The following is an 18240-nucleotide window of genomic DNA, read 5'->3' as shown; positions in this document are numbered from 1 at the left end:
TATTTCAGCTTATTCTTTTTTTTTTTTTTTTTTCTTTTTCCGTGTCCGGCAAGGGATCGCAACCCTCTGTGTTGCCCCCGCGCCTCGCTCAGCCAGTGAGCGGGAACCGGTCTGTATGTGGGATCCGAACCCTCGGCAGGAGCGCCTCCGCGCTTCCGAAGCGGCGCACTAGCACAGTGTGCCACCGGGCCGGCCCCTCAGCTTATTCTAATTTTAGGAAATGCACTCTAGTGTGCTCACTTTTGTGACTACGTTTTCCAACATCAGCATCCCCTTTCACTCACAATAGTGTCCTGATTGGACAATCAATTATATGGTCACTGAATCTGATGCATTCTTTATAATTTCCATTTTGAGTTTAAGTGAGAATTTAAAGAGAATTGTTTCATAGGGCATGTATTAATCCATTTCTGTTGCTTATAACAAAATACAAAGAACTGGGTAATTTATAAAGAAAATGAAATTTATTGCTCACAGTTTCAGAGGCTGGGAAGCCCAGAGTCTAGGGAACACTTATGATATGGGCCTTCTTTGGTGGCGACTTTATAGAAATGCAGAAGTCTCACGTAGAAAATGGTGGAGCAGAGAGAGGGTAAACTCCTCATTCACTCTCTTTTTTAAAAACCCTCAGAACCACGTCCCTGACCACCATTTTTATCCATTCGTTACTGCATGATCCTACAATCCAATCACCTCTTCAAGGTCCCACCTTTTAATTACCATAATAGGATTTCCCACCCTCTTAACTGTCACAGTGGGGGTTGTTTCTAATACCTGAAACTTAGGGGGTACGATTCAAGCTTCAGTGAGTTTTGAGGGGTCATAATTCAATCCATTACATTCTGTCCCTGGTTCCCCAAAACTCATGTCCTTGTCACATACAAAAACATTCATTTCATCCCCAAAGTTTTAACTCGTTTCAACTCAAAAGTCCAAAGTTCAAAGTCCCATCTGTGAATTAGGGACAAGTTATCTACTTCCGAGATACAATGGTGAGAAATGCATAGGGTACATATTACTGTTCCAAAAGGGAGAAATAGGTCAAAAGAAAGGGGTAACAGGTCTCAAACAAGTCCAAAACCTGGCAGGGCAGGTATTAAATCTCAAAGTTGATGAGTCATGTGCCTTGACTCCATTTTTGGCCCCCCCTGCACATTTGTGTGTCCTTGGGAAGCTCCATTCCTATGGCTTTCCTGGATGCAGGCCACACTTCAGCTCTCCCAGGCTGGTGTTCCTCTCTGGTAGCTCCACAGATCTGGGGTCTCCTTGGCTGTCCCACCCTCATGGCTCCACTAGGCATGGTGCTGAAGGGGTTTCTCTGCTGCAACTCTGACCCCATGTTTCCCACTTGGCATTGCTCCAGTGAAGGCTGTCTGCAGTGACTCTGCCCTGTGACAGATCTCTTCCTGGGTTCCCAGGCTTTTCCATGCATCCTATGAAATCGGGGTGGAGGCTTCCAACCTTTCACAGCTCTGGTATTCTGTGAGCCTGCAGACCTAACACCATGTGGACTCCGCCACATCTTCTGGCTTGTATCTTTCAAAGCTGCTTGTCCATCTATACCTGGGGCCAATTTAGCCAAGTCTGGAGCAGAAGGGGTGTGGGAAACAGCATCCTAAGGTGGCCTTGGGCAGTGAACCTGTGGAGGGCACCTCAGGCCTGTTCCCCTGAGCATTTTGTCTGCCTAGGTCTTTGGATCTGAAGTGGAAGGGTTGGCTCCAGAGGCTTTTGAAATGCCTTTAGGGCCTTTTCCCCCTTCTCTTGATAATCCCTTCCTTTTGTATTAATTTTAGCACTACTGCATTTTTCTTTTGAAAATGCTCTCTGCTTCTCTACCACATGACCAGGCTGCAAATTTTCCAAATCTTTACACTCTGCTTCCCTTTTAAATTCTGGCTTTCTGTCGTGCCTTTGCTGCCATCACTCAGTGCATGCTGTTACAAGTAGCCATGCAGCTTCTTTAGTGCTTTGTTGCTTAGAAATTCCTTCTGCCAAATACTCTGGTTCACAACCCCTAAGTTCCAACTCCCACAAAGTCCTAGGGCATGGACACAATGCAGCCAAGTTCCTTGCCATTTCATAGCAAGGGTGATCTTTGCCCCAGTTTCCAAAAAATCTCCTCATTTCTATCTGAAACTTTCTTAGAATGGCCTTTACAGTCCATATTTCTATCAGCATTCTGGTCACCACCATTTAACCAATCTCTAAAACATTCTAAACTTTCCCTGGTTTTCTTGCCTTCTAAACTTTCACCAGCATCTAGGCTTTTCCTAGCCTGTACTTCCAAATTCTTCTGGCCTCTCCTCAACACGCAGTTCCAAAGCTACTTCCACATTTTCAAGTATTTGTTATGAGCAACACCCCACTTATCTGATACCAATTTTCTGTATTAGTCCATTTCTGTTGCTTATAACAAAATACACAGAACTGGGTAATTTATAAAGAAAATAAAATTTATTCCTTACAGTTTCAGGGGCTAGGAAGTCCGAAGTCCAGGGAACACTTATGGTGAAAGCCTTCTTTGGTGGTGGCTTTACAGCAATGCAGTGGTCTCACATGGTAGAAAATGGTAGAGCAGAGAGAGAGAGAGAGAGTAACCTCCTCATTCACTCTTCTTTTAAGGCCCTCAGAAACACGCCCCTGACCATCATTATTAATCCATTCGCTACTACATGGTCCTACAATCCAATCACCTCTTCAAGGCTCCACCTTTCAATTATAATAATAGGGTTTCCTACCTTAGTCACAGTAGGGGCTAAGTTTCTAATATATAAAACTTCAGGGACACAATTCAAGCTTCAGTGAGTTTTGAGGGGACATAATTCAATCCACTACAGGGCATATAGCTTCTTGAATCTTCTTAAAGCTTTCCTTTTCTGTTTTTTTTTTTCATTACTTCTTTAGTATATAATTTACACAGTATGCTGAACACAGTAATACATCTTTTCCCTTGTGCTGCAACTTAAGAAAATAAAGTTCTTGTGCTGGTTATTCTCTAATTCCTGTTGATTAAAGAAAAATACAGCCAGTCCCAGAACTTGTCCTTTGTGGATTTTCCTTACCTATCTACTTAGTCCTAACAGAATTCTTCTTTTAGATCATTGCTAGTGGTGGATTTACAGTTTTAAGTCCTATTTCTAGTGAATACTTGGTGGTGATTAGTTGTAGTTCTTTCTCCATTTGGTACTTTGGTACTTGATCCTAATAAAGGATCTGGAAAAAAAAGTTCATTATTAGAGTGGATAGCACTAACTATGCAGTAGCCACTTTGTCTTCTGCCCAGCTCTTATCACATCTTAATTACTCTTCTCTGAAATCAAAGAGCTATTAGCCTTACACCTCTATTTCCTGAGAGGACTCTGAAGGACCTCCTTTGTTTTAGATTGGAAATTAATTTGCTCTAGATTGAATGTTGTCTTATTCAGTCCCCTTTACTGAGATCTTCAGTCTCTGAATACAGAAAGGAATGTCAGGGAAAGGAGATATAAAGGAAGAAGATTCTGTATGTCTTAAAACACATCTGCATAGTAGATGTATGGCTACTCATTTTTGTTTAGGACGTATAATGTAACTCTGACTTAAGTATGTGGTGGGGAGTCTAACACCTTTACCAAACTGCAGGAAATCAGGGCTATTTTATTTTGTATCATGAATTGCTGAACTTCTCTATTCAGAATCTCACAATAATCCAATTAGTTTTAAGCATTGTAATGCATGTAATTGCAACAGGGCATGTTTAATCTCATGTTTTACTCTAGAAGTAATAAACAAGTTTTAAACACTTTACCCCACCACTACAACCATAATCATCTCATGTTAAAAGGAGTCTACTAGCAACTCAAAGCTGTCAACTTCATTTGATAATTTAAACCTTAACTCTTCTATGACTCTTTGTGTCCCCTACAAAATACTCTGGGAGAGAAGGGCCAGTTGTATATCTCAAGACAACTTCTTTTTTTTTTTTTTTCCTTTTTGTCTTTTTTTACTGACCAGTAACGGGATCGCAATCCTCGGTGTCGCGCCCGTACCGGGTACCGGCAACGGGATCGCAACCCTCGGTGTTGCGCCCGCACCGCGCTCAGCCAGTGAGCGGGAACCGGTCTCCACATGGGATCCGAACCCTCAGCGGGAGCGCCGCCCTCCCAAGTGGCGTACTCTCCAGTGCGCCACCGGGCCGGCCCCTCAAGACAACTTCTTTTATTCCCTCCTATGGGTGGGATGTAGCCATGAATGGGTTTGAAGTAGAGTAGAAACTTTGGTAGCTTAGTGGGGGCCAGATTTGAGGCAAGTGGAGGAAGATTAGAGAAAGAAGGACCAGTTAAGAGGCACTTGTTAGTTCAAGTCAGGCAGAAGAGATGGGGACTTGGAGTACCTCAGTGGGAATACTGATGGTAGAATAATTTGGAGAATTTCTAGGAAGCAGAATTGACAGGGCTCTGTGATTTATTGGGAAAGGAAAGTTAAAGGAAAAGGATTACCCTCAGGTTTCTGGTCTGGGGGATTCAGTTGTTGATGAAGTCACCAACTGATATAAGAAATGCAGAAGGATCTAGAGGGATTAGATTTGAAAGCTAGGAATATATGGAAAATTATGAGCTCCAATTTGTGCATATTGAATTTGAAGTGTTCATGGGACATTCAGTTGTTTATGTTCAGTAGTAAATTATATAACCCTGATGCTGAGGGAGAGATTAGTGGTAGAGGTATAGATTTGGGATTTCTCAATTTATGGATTATTAAAGCAAACTTCCCAGGGAGCCTGTGAAGAGTGAAAAAGGTAATCCCCTGAAGATAGAACCCTAGGGACACCTCTATGTGAAGAGGACAACAGAGAATGAGGAGGGAGACTGTGGAGTTTCAAAAGGTGTCTTCAGGTTGGAATATAGTAGAGAGGCAAAGGGAAATAGAGACTGAGATGCTTCTGTTGGATTTGGCCAATTAGCGTTTGTTTTGGTGAAATTAGTGTGACTCCATCCAATGGACGTTAGTAATAGCTGGGAACTTTAAGATCATGTAGACTTTCCCCTTATCTTTAAATATAAGAACATTTTAGATATAAGAATCTTGATAATTTTTATCTAGGTTACAACTAAAAATGTTCCTTTTATATAGCCAATAAACGCTTTACTGGCAGAGCCAGAGGTAGAAATCACACATTTAGATTCATGTTGGGAGGAAAGCTTTTCGTCTACTGTCTGGAATGGTCGAGGGCCTGACAATTAACTGACAATATACAGATTAACAGTAGAAAAGGCAAGGCTTATTTACATGTACATGCTGGAGTACATAGTAGTGAGTAATTTGCTAAATAGCCAGAGGTAAAGGTTTAGATACCAGCTTTAAAAAAAAAAAAGAGGGAGTATTTAGGGATTCAGTGGTAAAGTATGAAAGTTTCTATTGGGCTTCCAGTAGAGAGGGGTCAATGGCAGCTGTATTTTTTTGGGAGGGTCAATGGCAGTTATATTTTCAGGAGTATCTGCTTAAGTTTAGGTAATGTTTCTTTCTGTGGCTGCTGATCGTTCAGATATTTTCTCTTAATTTTAATTCCTCATTTACATGGTTGTGTTCTTTCCCTTTACCATTTTTTTTCTCTTCTGGCCTGTGTTCCATAGTACTCCAGAGGCCCATGAAAGTATTTAAGTTCCCCCCAAAGAGTGTATTTTTCCTCTGTTGAAAAGATTTAAATTTCCTGAAGATCTCATTTATCACACTGACTTGATTATAATTTTATTGAAAAAGATTATGTTCCTAATACATATTTTTAATTAAAACACTGTATAAAGCCTCCAAATCCAAGGACATTCTGTATTGTGTTAAATTTCTCAAATAGGGACCCCTCATTTTTTTTTTTTCAGCTGTAGTTCATTTCTTCAACAAATATTTATAAAATGGTTACTGTGGATGAGACAGTCTTAGGCATGAGACTAACAGCAGTGAACAATCAGATAAATAGCCATCCCTTTATAGAACTTGTATTTGATATTTCCAATAAACTTGAAAATTTTCATAACAAAATATATAAAATTTTTAAATTTTAATTAGTGAGTCCTTACAAAAAAATCTAAAATAATGCCTCTGTAGTTTTATGGATTTAGATTCATTATTATGAAATCATTAGATCAAATGGAAGATTGAATTTATCTGTGAAAATTATTCTTAGCACATTTTCAGTAACCCTCTCTTAGTTTTCATATTCTTCCATCATTAACTCATTAGTTCTCATAATTAGTAAATCATCTGAACAGCAATCCCTTGAGAATTCTTGCCTTGATATTATTGATGAGGAAATTAGGACAGAGAAATTCAAAATGAGTTGTCCAAGGTTATCAGTGTCCTACTCAAAGTCAGAATTCCTACCTCTTGATTCTTTTCTCATTTCAATAGTATCCTGACCTCCACGATTATCTATACGCATTCATCAACATGGTTTAATTTATGAAGATCCTTAATTCTTAACCATTAAGATGCATTTTATTAGGTAGACAAAAAATAAATTAAAGATTAATTTTGCAGAAAGCTTTCCATCTGGACTCGTCTATTAAACTAATCTACAAGTCTTTCACTTTTAGAAATGTGACTTTAAATGAATATAAGATCATTTAAATATATAGTGAAATCCTTTTAATATTTGGAGTTCTGTAGTTAACCTCTGCATCAGACCTTGCTCTTCACTAAAAGTGTTTGTCCATGTGGTTAATTGGAATAAAATATAAAGTTAGAACCCATTAATTGTACTTATTAATGCTAGATGAATATACACATGCAATATAGTGGGTAATTAAAGGAAATATATAAATAATCCCATATTAAAAATTGGGATTTGGGGAACTTAAATTACCCAATAACTACCATAATCCTCCTTCATTTGATATATATTGACTAGGCTCAAAGTTTTGAGTTAACACAGAATGGGCTGTGTTAATGATAAGAAACAAATGATTTGTTCATTTTAGAAAATCTGACCGTTACCGTGAAATCATCTCATAGACATTATATAATGCACATTATATATTTTATGTGTTTATATGTTATATATGTGTATATATATGTATGTATGCACACACATACTCACACTCACTCATACAATACACAAACTTCAGCAACTCATTAGGAAATAAGGTAGTTCATGGCTCAAGGAATCGTTTATTTTTAAAAGCATTTTATTCAAATATGTACATATGCAGAAAAAGTATATGCATTATATTATAAAGTTTTCACTAACCGAACATAGTATAGGGGACATTTTACCTTTTGACTAATTAAAAAAATATTTAATGAGAGAGAGATCATAAAAATGTATTAGGAGATTTCAATGTATAATTGAATAAGAAAAAAAGCTAAAAGCACTAATTACTTCTTAATACTTAAAAAATGTTTTCCAGGTCTCTTTGATGTTATTTTCAACCAAGGAAATATATGCATTTTCCAAAGTCATGAGATAAGACACCTTTCTCTTGCCCTTGACAATGGTTTCATCACTGGAATGGTGTGTAGTAAATTTTCTCTTTGCCATAATAGTATTATATCCATGTATAATATACTTCTGCATAATGTACTTTTATAAGATTATCAAATTGTATTTTTCTTTGGCTTTTACTTATACTTTTTTCATTATTTTGTTTCATTTCACTGTTTTTTGAAATTCTGATGCATAAATGGTCCTAAATTTCAGCAATTTGAATTTAGACAAGAAAAGGTAGACCAATTCTCTGATAACATTCAAAATTTTAATGAGCTTTCAAAAGGCGGCTAACTTCTCAAAGACCTCTTTAGGGACCACATTGTTGGGAAAAACACAGAAATTTTACCTAATTATGCTTTGTGTTGCTTAGCCTAGGTTTGAAAAGTAGTTTTTAATATATAAAGCTGTCTTTAAAATGCATTCATGTTATTTAACAGCATAGGAATGTCTACCTGTAGCACAACCTCCTCAATTTTAGTCTTTGAAAGAAAAATGTAGGAATGAGATAAGACTTCTGTTTAATTTCAGTTTTTAGTCCCAAATAGGCTTGAATTAGGAGGAAAAAAAGAATAAATGAAAAATAACCAACAATAAAATATATATTCACTTGTCATTAAATTATCTTGCCACAGGAGTTATTTTTATAATTACCCAGCAATTTTCCCACGAGTTCAGAGAAATCAAGAGGAGAAAACCTTGGAACAAGTCTCTAGAAATAAGACTGGGGAATAAAAGCATGAGATTACATAAATAGTACAAGGATTCTATAGAGTGAAGACGACCTGTATATAATATCAAGACATTTTCTTTTTTTTTCTCTTCGTAATTCAGAGGGGTTTCTTTTGTTTTTGTTTTTGTTTTTTCCTTTTTCTTTTAGTCTAGTCGTGGAGCCGCCACAGAGCTGCGGGTGCTTTATCAGCCCAACCGATGTGCACTTCTCGAATCAGTACTGATTCCTGGTCACACAGTTGTTTTTGATCGTCATGGCAAAATAGCTGATGAATCATCAGCAGGAGGTGCAGACCTTTCAAAAGAATTTGTCGTTTTCGTCAAGGTAAAATGGAGGAAAGTCATTAAAGTTTATATTGCTAAATACCAACTTTCTTTTGCCCGGTTTAGGAAAACTCTTAAATTGATTCATGATGCTGTAATCAAATCTCTTTCCACTAGGTGGCACTGGTACTGTTACCATTCTCTATGAAAGGCAATAGAGATGACAGTTTTAGCAGCAATGAAACTGTGATGGAGTAACATCCTATGTCTGTGTGAAGTTGGAGGAAAAGACAGTGGATTTAGGGATTCTTAGTAATACATTAGAGAATCTTGCTCTTGAAAGTCAAATAAATGTGTATATTTAGTCTTTCTGACAATTAGAATTTTGAGTGTTATATACGGGGAACACGTGATCATTTCATAATGCTTATGGTTCTTTCTTTACTTTTTAATTTTTTTGGCAGCTGGCCAATACAGGGATTGAACCCTGGATCTTGGTGTTACCAGCATCACACTCCAACCAACTGACCTAACTGGCCAGCCCTATGCTTCTTTCATTATAGTGCGTGTTTGTGAATTTACCTTAAAAATAATATTATGATATTAATATAATAACTATTATTTATGAGATTGCCCATTTTGTGCTAGGCCCTTTATGAAAAGCTTTACCACATACAGGACCAAATTTATTCACCATGAAAATACTGACATGTTGTTATCTTCAGGGAAATGAATGATCTTGAGTAGCAAAGCATTCTTAGAAAATGGTGGATCATGATTCAAACTAGTCTATTTGCCTTTAAAACTTTTTGTATTTGCTATATAATAAACATTTCCTCACATTATTATTTTCCCAAAACAACATAATGTTAACTCATAACATATTATTTAGCTTAAAATTAAACTTAAGTTTAATGGTTTCATAATATTCAGACATAAAGATTATATATATATGCATATATATGTATTTTTAAAATTATTGAGCATTTTATCTCTTTTGATCTTATCGCTTCTGCATATGATACTGCAGCATATACTTTGGCATATGCCTTTGACCACATCTTTTATTATTTTCTTAGCCTAGATAATTAGATGATGAATTTAAGGGACACAGTATGAAACTTTTAACGCTCTAGGAACATTCTGCAAAATTTCTTTCCAGAAATGTACCAATTTTTATGCCCATGAAAGTTAAGCCAACTGTTAGTTAAAGGGAACAGTCTGTATTACCACTCTCACTTATGACACCAACCACGGAGTCTGGAGATTCCTGAGACCACTCTCAAGGCTTGATAATTCACTAGAAGGACTTACAGAATTCATTGATAGCTGTTGTACTCACAGTTGCAGTTTATTACAGAGAAAGGATACAGATTAAAATCAGCTAAGTAAAGAGACACATTGGGCAGTCTAGAAAAAGCTCCACGTGTGGAGCTTCTAGTTGTCCTCTTCCCATGGAGTCAGGACAGTTACTTTTTTAGCACTGATTTATGTCAAAACACACAGGGCATTGCCAGCCAGAGAAGCTCACCAGAGCCTTGATGTTCAGCATCTTTATTGAGATTTCATCATGTAGGAAGTCCATGTAGCTGATCTCAGTCTCCAGCCTGTCAGGATGTCAGTTGACACTTTGTGACCCAAAGCCCCCCATCCTAAGCCACATTGTTACTATCGGCTAGCCCAAACCCCTTAGGCAAACAAAGACCATCCTATCAGGGATAACACTCCAAGAGCTTAGAGATGATTTCTCAGGTGCTGAGGCAAAGGTCAGACCTCTCTGGGTAAAGATAATTCTTTGCAACTCAGTTCCCTTCAGCAGTGTAGGAGAGTGCTCATCTCACTGACCTTAGTGTTGACTGTGGTTTGTTTTTTTATTTAAATTTTATTATGTTTTAATTCAATTTTGTTTATTTTTCTGGGGTACAGTGTGTTGTTTCAATACATGCATATCTTACACGATGATTCACTTAGGGTAGGTAGCGTAGATTTGTCCCCATTAGTTCACCCTAATCTTCCGTCTATCCCCCGACATGCCCCAGCCTCTGGTAACCCTTATTCTACTCTCTCTTTGTTTTAGACACATAGAGATTGACATCCTTATTGCAAAAGGAACTCTTAAAAAAGAAAATCTAAGGAGAAATTTGGTGAAGGACATAGGCAGATAATTCACACACCCCAAAGAAACCCCGTGGTTGATAAGTACATTCTAGGATCTGGTTGTGAGTGGGGGCAGGGCTGGCCCGGCCACCATCTGAGGATCCTGGGCATACACTGGTTCTGTTGCTGGCCTGGATGTGAGGCAGGCGGGGCTAAGGCCCACGGGCAGTCTCCCAGGACCCCGCAGGTGTTGGGCTTGCTCTGTAGATGGCCTGGATGTGCTTGAGTATGGTTTTTAAAGAGAAAAATTTTTGACAGTTTTCTAGAGAAATAAACTAATTTTAACTTGTATTTTTTTTATTACTAGTGTGGATTACCTTCCTTATGTTTATTACCAATTGTACTTTGTCTTTTGTGATTTGTGTTTGTTTTTTATACATTTCTGTACAGTGTTAGTGTATTTTTAATTAACTTTCAAAAGCTTTTTTTTTTTACTTATGCATATTCATATGGTACAAAGCTGACCATCACCACCCGTGCCCAAGATGTGATGATCAGATTAATACTATCAGCATGTCCATTACCACAAATTGCAGTTCTATATCTTCCTCTTAAGTGGAAGGATTTACTTAAGTACCTTAGCTGTATTTGATATCTCTTTTTATTCATATTTACATGTATATATTTAACTCATATCCGTGAAGAAACTTACGTAATTCATGTACTCCTATAGCACACTCTTTTTATTTTCTTTATATTAGCATTAGTTATTTGTTCATAGTGATTATAAATTCCTTAAGAGAAATATTTGTTTTGTATCTTTTTAAAATCTCTGTAGCATTGGATACTGACCTGTACACACTCAATAGATAATAATTGATGTAAATCAACTTCCTTTAGTTTTGTTTATCTTGGCATAGCAGTTAAATTATTTATTTATTTATTTAGCTCATTTTTAGCCACCAAGCTTCTGGTAGGATCCTGATTGCTGCAACTCTGTAAGAGAATTGACTCTCTAGTCATCTGCCTTTGGCAGAACATGAACCTGTTACTTACTGCCTTTCTGTTCTGTTTGCTGCTCGGTAGGGCGTGTTCCTCAACAGTGCTGTGGTTCTACTTGCTACAAGCCTGTGTCAGGCCCTATGTCTCCAGCCCGATGGGAGCTGCACAGGAGCGGGAAACCAGTCTGAAAAATCCTACTGGAAAGTACATAAAATCAGCTCTGGGATTTGCATGTTTGAAAGTGTGAAAAATGCACATATGTATCTGAGGATTAAGGATGGCCAGTGTGATGGAATAGTAAGCATCTGCTCTTATTTCTTTCAGCGAATGTTTAGGACATTTGCCAGTAACAGACATGGGAACAGCACTTTCTTAGGTTTTGATTTTTAGCTTTTCTTACAAACATTTTGGAAATTGGATGTTATATGTGGCAGTCCCTCTCGATTGCCATTTTTTTTTTTGTCTTTTTTTTCCGTGTCTCGATTGCCATTTTTTTTTTTGTCTTTTTTTTCCGTGTCTCGATTGCCATTTTTAACAAGTGGGGAGGATAGCCACGTGCCTGGTATGATGAGAGAGGGCTCATGACCTTCTAGACAGTGCTTCTGAAGTGTAATGTGCATATAAATCACCTGGGAATTGTGTTGGAAAGCAGATACTGATTCAGAAAGACTGGGGTAGGACCTGAGTGTCTCATTTCTAACAAGCTCCCAGTTCTTGCTGGAAATGCTGGTCCTTAAGCCATACCTTGAGAACGAAGACTGTAGAAAGTCTCAGCTCCACAATGTTTTATTATTGCTCCTTTTGGTGCCTGAATTTCCACCATTGGAAACACATTGCCATAGTACTGGAAGTTCTAGCCAGTGCAATAAGGCAACAGAAAGCAGTAAAGGACCATGAAATCAGAGAAGAGGAAATCAGACTATCCCTATTTGCAGATGACATGATCCTATACATAGAAAACCCGAAAGATTCCACCAAAAATTTACTAGAACTAATAAATGGGTTCAGTATAGTGGCAGGATACAAAATCAACACACAAAAATCAGTACCCTTCCTGTATGCCAATAACGAAATAGCCAAAGAAGAAATCAAGAAAGTAATCCTATTCATAATAGCTACCAAAAAGAAAAAAAAAAGAAATACCTAGGAGTAAATTTAACCAAGGAGTTGAAAGACCTCTACAATGAAAACTATAAGACATTGGTGAAAAAAATTGAAGAGGACACAAATAAGTGGAAAGAAATCCCATGTTCATGGGTCAGAAGAATTAATACCACTAAAATGTCCATAATGTCCAAAGCAATCTACACATTCAACACAACCTCTATCAAAATACCAATGATATCCTTCACAGAAATAAAAAAAAAAAAGATCTTAAAATTTTTATGGAACCACGTAAGACCCCATATAGGTAAAGCAATCTTAAACAAAAAGAATGAAGTTGTAGGCATCACACTTTTTGACTTCAGAATATACTATAAAACTATAGTAACCGAAATAGCATGGTACTTGCTTAAAAATAGACAAATTGACCAATGGAATGGAACACAAAGCCCCAAAATAAACCCACACATTACAGCCAACTGATTTTCAACAAAGGTGCCAAGAATATATAATGGGGAAGGGACAGACTCTTCAATAAATGGTGCTGGGAAAACTGGATATTCACATGCAGAAGATTAAACTATCTCTCAGTGTATTCAAAAATCAACTCAAAATAGATCAAAGACCTAAATTTAAGACTCAAAACTGTGAAGCTACTAGAAGAATACAAAGGGGAAATGCAATTCAAAATAGATGTGGGCAACATTTTTTGAGTGAGACCACAAAGGCACAGGCAAGTAAAGCAAAAATACACAAATGGGACTCCATCAGACTGAAAGGCTTCTGCAGAGCAAGGGATACTGTCAATAAAGTAAAGAGACAACCTACAGAATGAGAGAAGGTGTTCGCAAAGTACACATCATATAAGGGGATAATATCCAGAATATATAAGGAACTTAAACAATTCAACAGCAAAAAATCAGATAAACAATTAAAAAAATGAGCAAAGAGCCTGAATAGACATTTCTTGAAAGAAGACATACAAATGGCCAACAAGCACATGAAAAAATGCTCAAGATCACTAATCATCAGGGAAATGCAAATTAAAACCACAATGAGATATCATCTCACTCCAGATAGAATGGCTACTATCAACAAGACAATAACAAATGCTGGTGAGGATGTGGAGAAAAAGGAACCCTTGTACATTGTATGTGGGAATGAAAATTGGTACAGCCTCTGTGGAAAAGAGTATGGTCTTTCCTAAGAGAACTAAAAATAGATCAAGCCAGCAATCTCAGTACTGCATATATAACCAAAGGGGAAAAAATCCATATATCAAAAAGACACCTGCACTCCATGTACATTGTAGCACTATTCACAGTAGCCAATAGATGGAATCAACCTAATTGTCTATCAGTGGATGAATGGATTAAAAAACTGTGGTATATGTACACAATGGGATACTACTCAGCTGTTAAAAAAATGGTATCCTATCATTTGCAGCAATATGGATGGAACTGGAAACCATCATATTAAGTGGAGTAAGTCAGGCAGAGAAAGACAAATACTGCATGATGTCACTCATATGTAGAATTGAAACAAACAAACAAAAGTGGTTCTTATAGAAGTAGAGAGTAGAATAATGGTTACCAGAGGTTGGGAGGTGAGAGAGGTGGGGCAGGGAGGAGGAAGAGTGGTGGACTAATGGGTACAAAACAATGTTATTGATCCTAAGTGAATCATTATGCAGCATATGTATGTATTGAAACAACACACTGCACCCCACAAACATGTACAAATAAATGTTAAAAATAATTTCAAATTCTATTAAGATCAGGAGTCCTTTAATATCTGAGCCTTAGGAGGGGATGTGGAAGGCAACTAACATAATCACTTTTGTATATTCATAGTTGTGGGGGGTGAGGGGCATATCAGAGTACGTATTTAACTTTCCTATTAATGCTCTCTCAATCTATTCTTGTTTGAAAAAGTTCAGTTTAATCTATGTCTTTTGGATAAATTCAGAGATCTTTCCTCTCTCTTCTTTTTCCAGCATGCCATCTGGCTATACATGAGAACTTGCATGAGTTCGTGAGGGTAAGAGGAGGGAGGGTTTAGACATTTCATGTCCTCTGAGTCCCTGTCTTTGCTGTAGACTGGCGAGTCTATGTCTGGTGAGCTGCAGTAATGATCACAGTGCACAAGGAAAAAGCACATGCAAACACACACACATTTTATTAACATCTCTAATCCACTACAAGAGCATGGTTAAGTTGGTTATATCACCATTTCACAGAAGAGGAAGCCAAGCTTAAGAGACAAAGTGTCATGCTGTGTTCTTTTATTTGGTTAGTGGATTAATTGGGATAAAAATAGGTAACATCACTATTATGGCCAGATTAGTTAAGAGTATGATTTCATCTAATGCTCAGTAACCCTATAGGAGGAATATCAGGAAGTAGTTTTCAAATCATCAACATCTACAAGGTATACAAACCTTTTTCTTCTGGAGCTGGTAGGAGTGTTCAGAACCATGAGAAAATGTGTAACTATATGACATAGGCTTTGGTATGTGAGCTTAGAAGTTGTTGGGCAGAGATGGGGAAACAGGTAAGTGTCACTCTAAAGTGGGAGGTGGGCTGACACTGGGAATTTCTATCTTCTCTGGATGGCAACCAAAGGGACAGCTCAGTGGTCACTCACCTCCTGTTTAGCTAGCTGCCTCATACTCAAGTTAGGTGGTGATTTTCATCATTCTTTGATTTCTCCCATTGCAGTCTGTGTGTCCCTCCCTCTCTCTTCCATTGTTTTATTGGTGCTGGTTATGTTGTCCCTTCAAGGGAGCAAACATTCTCTGCAAGTTTATAGCAGAATCTTCTTGTCCTGCACTAAATACTCATGCTTTTTTCTTCTTCTTCCTATTTGTGCTATGAGGGACTGAGCTCATAGCACAGTCCCTCATAGCATAAATTAGGCTGAGGGAATGGAAGAAGTCCTTGGTGTTCAACTGAAAGAATCTAGTGAGCACAAGAAAATGGGCAGAAACATACAGATTAAAAACACAGAAGTATTATCCTGCCACAGAGGAACTATTGGTGTGCTTATTTTTCAGGGGCAGATGCTGAGTGTGAACCTGGTTAAGTAACTCGCCCAGAGCCCCCCAGGTAGTGTCAGAGCTGAGACTGTCCAGGTTGGCCCACTTTCTAAGCCTTTGTTCTGGAGAATCAAGGATAATAGAATGGAGAAACTGGGTCAGCTCCCATGAGGAGGCCAGGGTCAGGATATACGAGGGAGGTGATTCCAAACACTAAAACAAAGTTTTATTTTTCAGCAGTTTCCTCAGAACCTGCTTTGTTGGCAACGTGTCAGGCGAGTGATTGAGTCTGAAATAACTATATGGAGAACAGTCTGTGCTGTTCCAGTCCTTGCTGTGCTTGATGTCAGCACTGGAACCCCTTTTCTTTCCCCTCTAGGATGGGCTTCTCAGGATGAAATGCTGGGTTCAGGATTTCTTGTGCACTTTTGATCTGAGGCAGGCAACCATGTATTGGAGTTTCACACCCAAGAACCATTTCTTAAAGATATTTCACAATTTGAAAAAAAAGTGGAGGCATCTATTTTGTTTGCTTTTGGACAGAGACAGCCAAGATGGAGAGCCCAATGAGATCCATTGATAAAGGTGAAGGAGCATAAATGTTTTGGTTACATGGAATTTGATAGACAGAATGTTAAAATAAGGAATTCAGTGTATAAGGCAGAAGTTCTCTAGGCTTTTTGGAGATGAACACATCATACCGTCGTTGCATGTGATTTGTCCAGGTGGTTAAGGTCACTCCTCTGAGGCCTCTGAAAGCCATGTATATGTATGTAGCAGGATCTGAATGGGAAAGAGACTGGTAAGGGGAGCCATGTAAATGTGCAAACTAGATATAGCAGGTCCATATACATGGGGATGATATTCAGATTACTGCATTTAACAGCCAGTTGAGTACACTGAAACTCCTAGAGTGTAGCTTTGGGAAAGAGCAAGGAGCAAAGAGCTTTGGGAGTCCAAGATAGGGATGAGGCATTCCCTGGCCATGCTCTCAGGGACCCATTTTTCCTTCTGGATCCAGCCCCTACCACCCAGCCCTAGTAGTAAGCTGTGACCTCGAGGGGCTCTTCTGGCTGGAGCAGCAAGAACATTAGGGAGACATGAGGGTGCTCAGACTATGGCCTACCACTGTGTACCAGTTCAATGTGAATTCCCAGAATAAGGTGAGGTGGGTATAATCCTTAAGGGTTGCAGAGGAAATCTTGTTCCTATGTATTGAAGTGTTGGTAAAAATCTTTGGTGCAAGTCATGCAGATGTATGATTGGAGAGCAAAAGGGTATGATCTAGTGATAATAAGCTGAGGGGAGCTTAGTAAGGCCTGTCCAGATTCTCGGAGTTTCTGTGTGACATTTCTTCCCTGCAGGTATAGGGCAGGACACCTGTACCATGAGGGTCTTTAAGGGAGAAAAGAGGGAGCTCTGACCTTCCTAGGTTTTATGATATGGTTCGGGGTAAAGGGAATTCTAGTTCTTTGGCTCACTTCAGGGGAGAAAGGGGAAAGGGGAATTTCAGTTCCCGTTGCCTGCATCAGGAGAGAGTGGGCGGAGAAGTTCAGAGAGACCTTCCTGCTTCTGCAGTTTTCTCCATTTCCTTCAGCTTGAAATATTCAGTATGTCAAGGTGCCGCATTTTGGGGGTGGTATTTCCTGCACCCCATCATAATAATCAGGCATGGTCCAGGTCAGTCCTATCTTAGCTTTTCGCTGGGATTGGCCCCTTGGTTGTGGCCTCTCACACATGCTGTTGTGGGATGTTGGAGTCACCTAGGGCTTCTACCTTGGGTCTCATGTAGCCAGTTGTTTTTTGCATACCAGACCTGCGTTATTAACAGGGTCCTAAGGGGATACTCTAAGGCTACCTCCTGATGGTGTCTGACACTTAAAACAACTTGGTTTTTGACCTTTACCCTGGTACTTTCATGGAGAAGAGCCTCCACAGAAAACTCACCGTTTATATTTTACTTCCACTGCTTCCATTGTAGTGTTTTCTTTATGTTATAAATTGTTTAAAGACTTAATTGATTTTCTTGTCTGGCTTCAGAATTCTCTATCTGATATTTTGGTAGTGAGTCTTTTTAGTCAAAATGCATACACTTTTTTGCTCTTAGGAAATAGTATTGATACATAATAATGAAGCATATTATTTTTCACTTTCATTGTATCTGACCAAGAATTACTACAATGGAATGACATTACTCTTGAAAACAGAATGCTAACAATCCTCTTAATTATCCTAGTTGGCATACGTTTAGAGGCTATGATAAGGCCTGCTTATAGTCTCTAAAGGGATTTGAGATGTATTCAAAGGTAAATGATAATGTGTGCTCATGTTACTATACCTTAAAAACCCTATATAGTGCCTCAGTCTTGATAGCTACTCAGCAAATGTTTACAGTAATGAATTGAATAAAAGCACTAGTGGTTTCAACGAGTGTTTGTACTTTTGAGAACATTTCTTATAGGCAGACATACTTACATTTAAATCAAGTTGTGCTGATCCTATAACAAATGTTTCTATTTCTGTTACCATAACATTCTTATCCTGT

General features: G+C 38.3%; 1 protein-coding gene across 1 annotated transcript in view; it reads left to right on the top strand.

Moving 5' to 3' along the window:
- LOC103590041 overlaps window positions 1-18240 on the top strand; it is a 95623-nt gene that overhangs the window by 54358 nt on the left and 23025 nt on the right. Inside the window, 3 exon segments of the mRNA XM_008572157.1 lie at window positions 7383-7486; window positions 8340-8516; window positions 11639-11851. Coding sequence (XP_008570379.1) covers window positions 7383-7486; window positions 8340-8516; window positions 11639-11851 — 494 coding nt within the window.

Source organism: Galeopterus variegatus, unplaced genomic scaffold (genome assembly GCF_000696425.1).
Source record: "Galeopterus variegatus unplaced genomic scaffold, G_variegatus-3.0.2 Scaffold760, whole genome shotgun sequence".
Taxonomy (NCBI): Eukaryota; Metazoa; Chordata; class Mammalia; order Dermoptera; family Cynocephalidae; genus Galeopterus; species Galeopterus variegatus.
The sequence above is the reverse complement of the archived record's forward strand: the minus strand, read 5'-3'. Positions and strand labels throughout refer to the sequence as shown.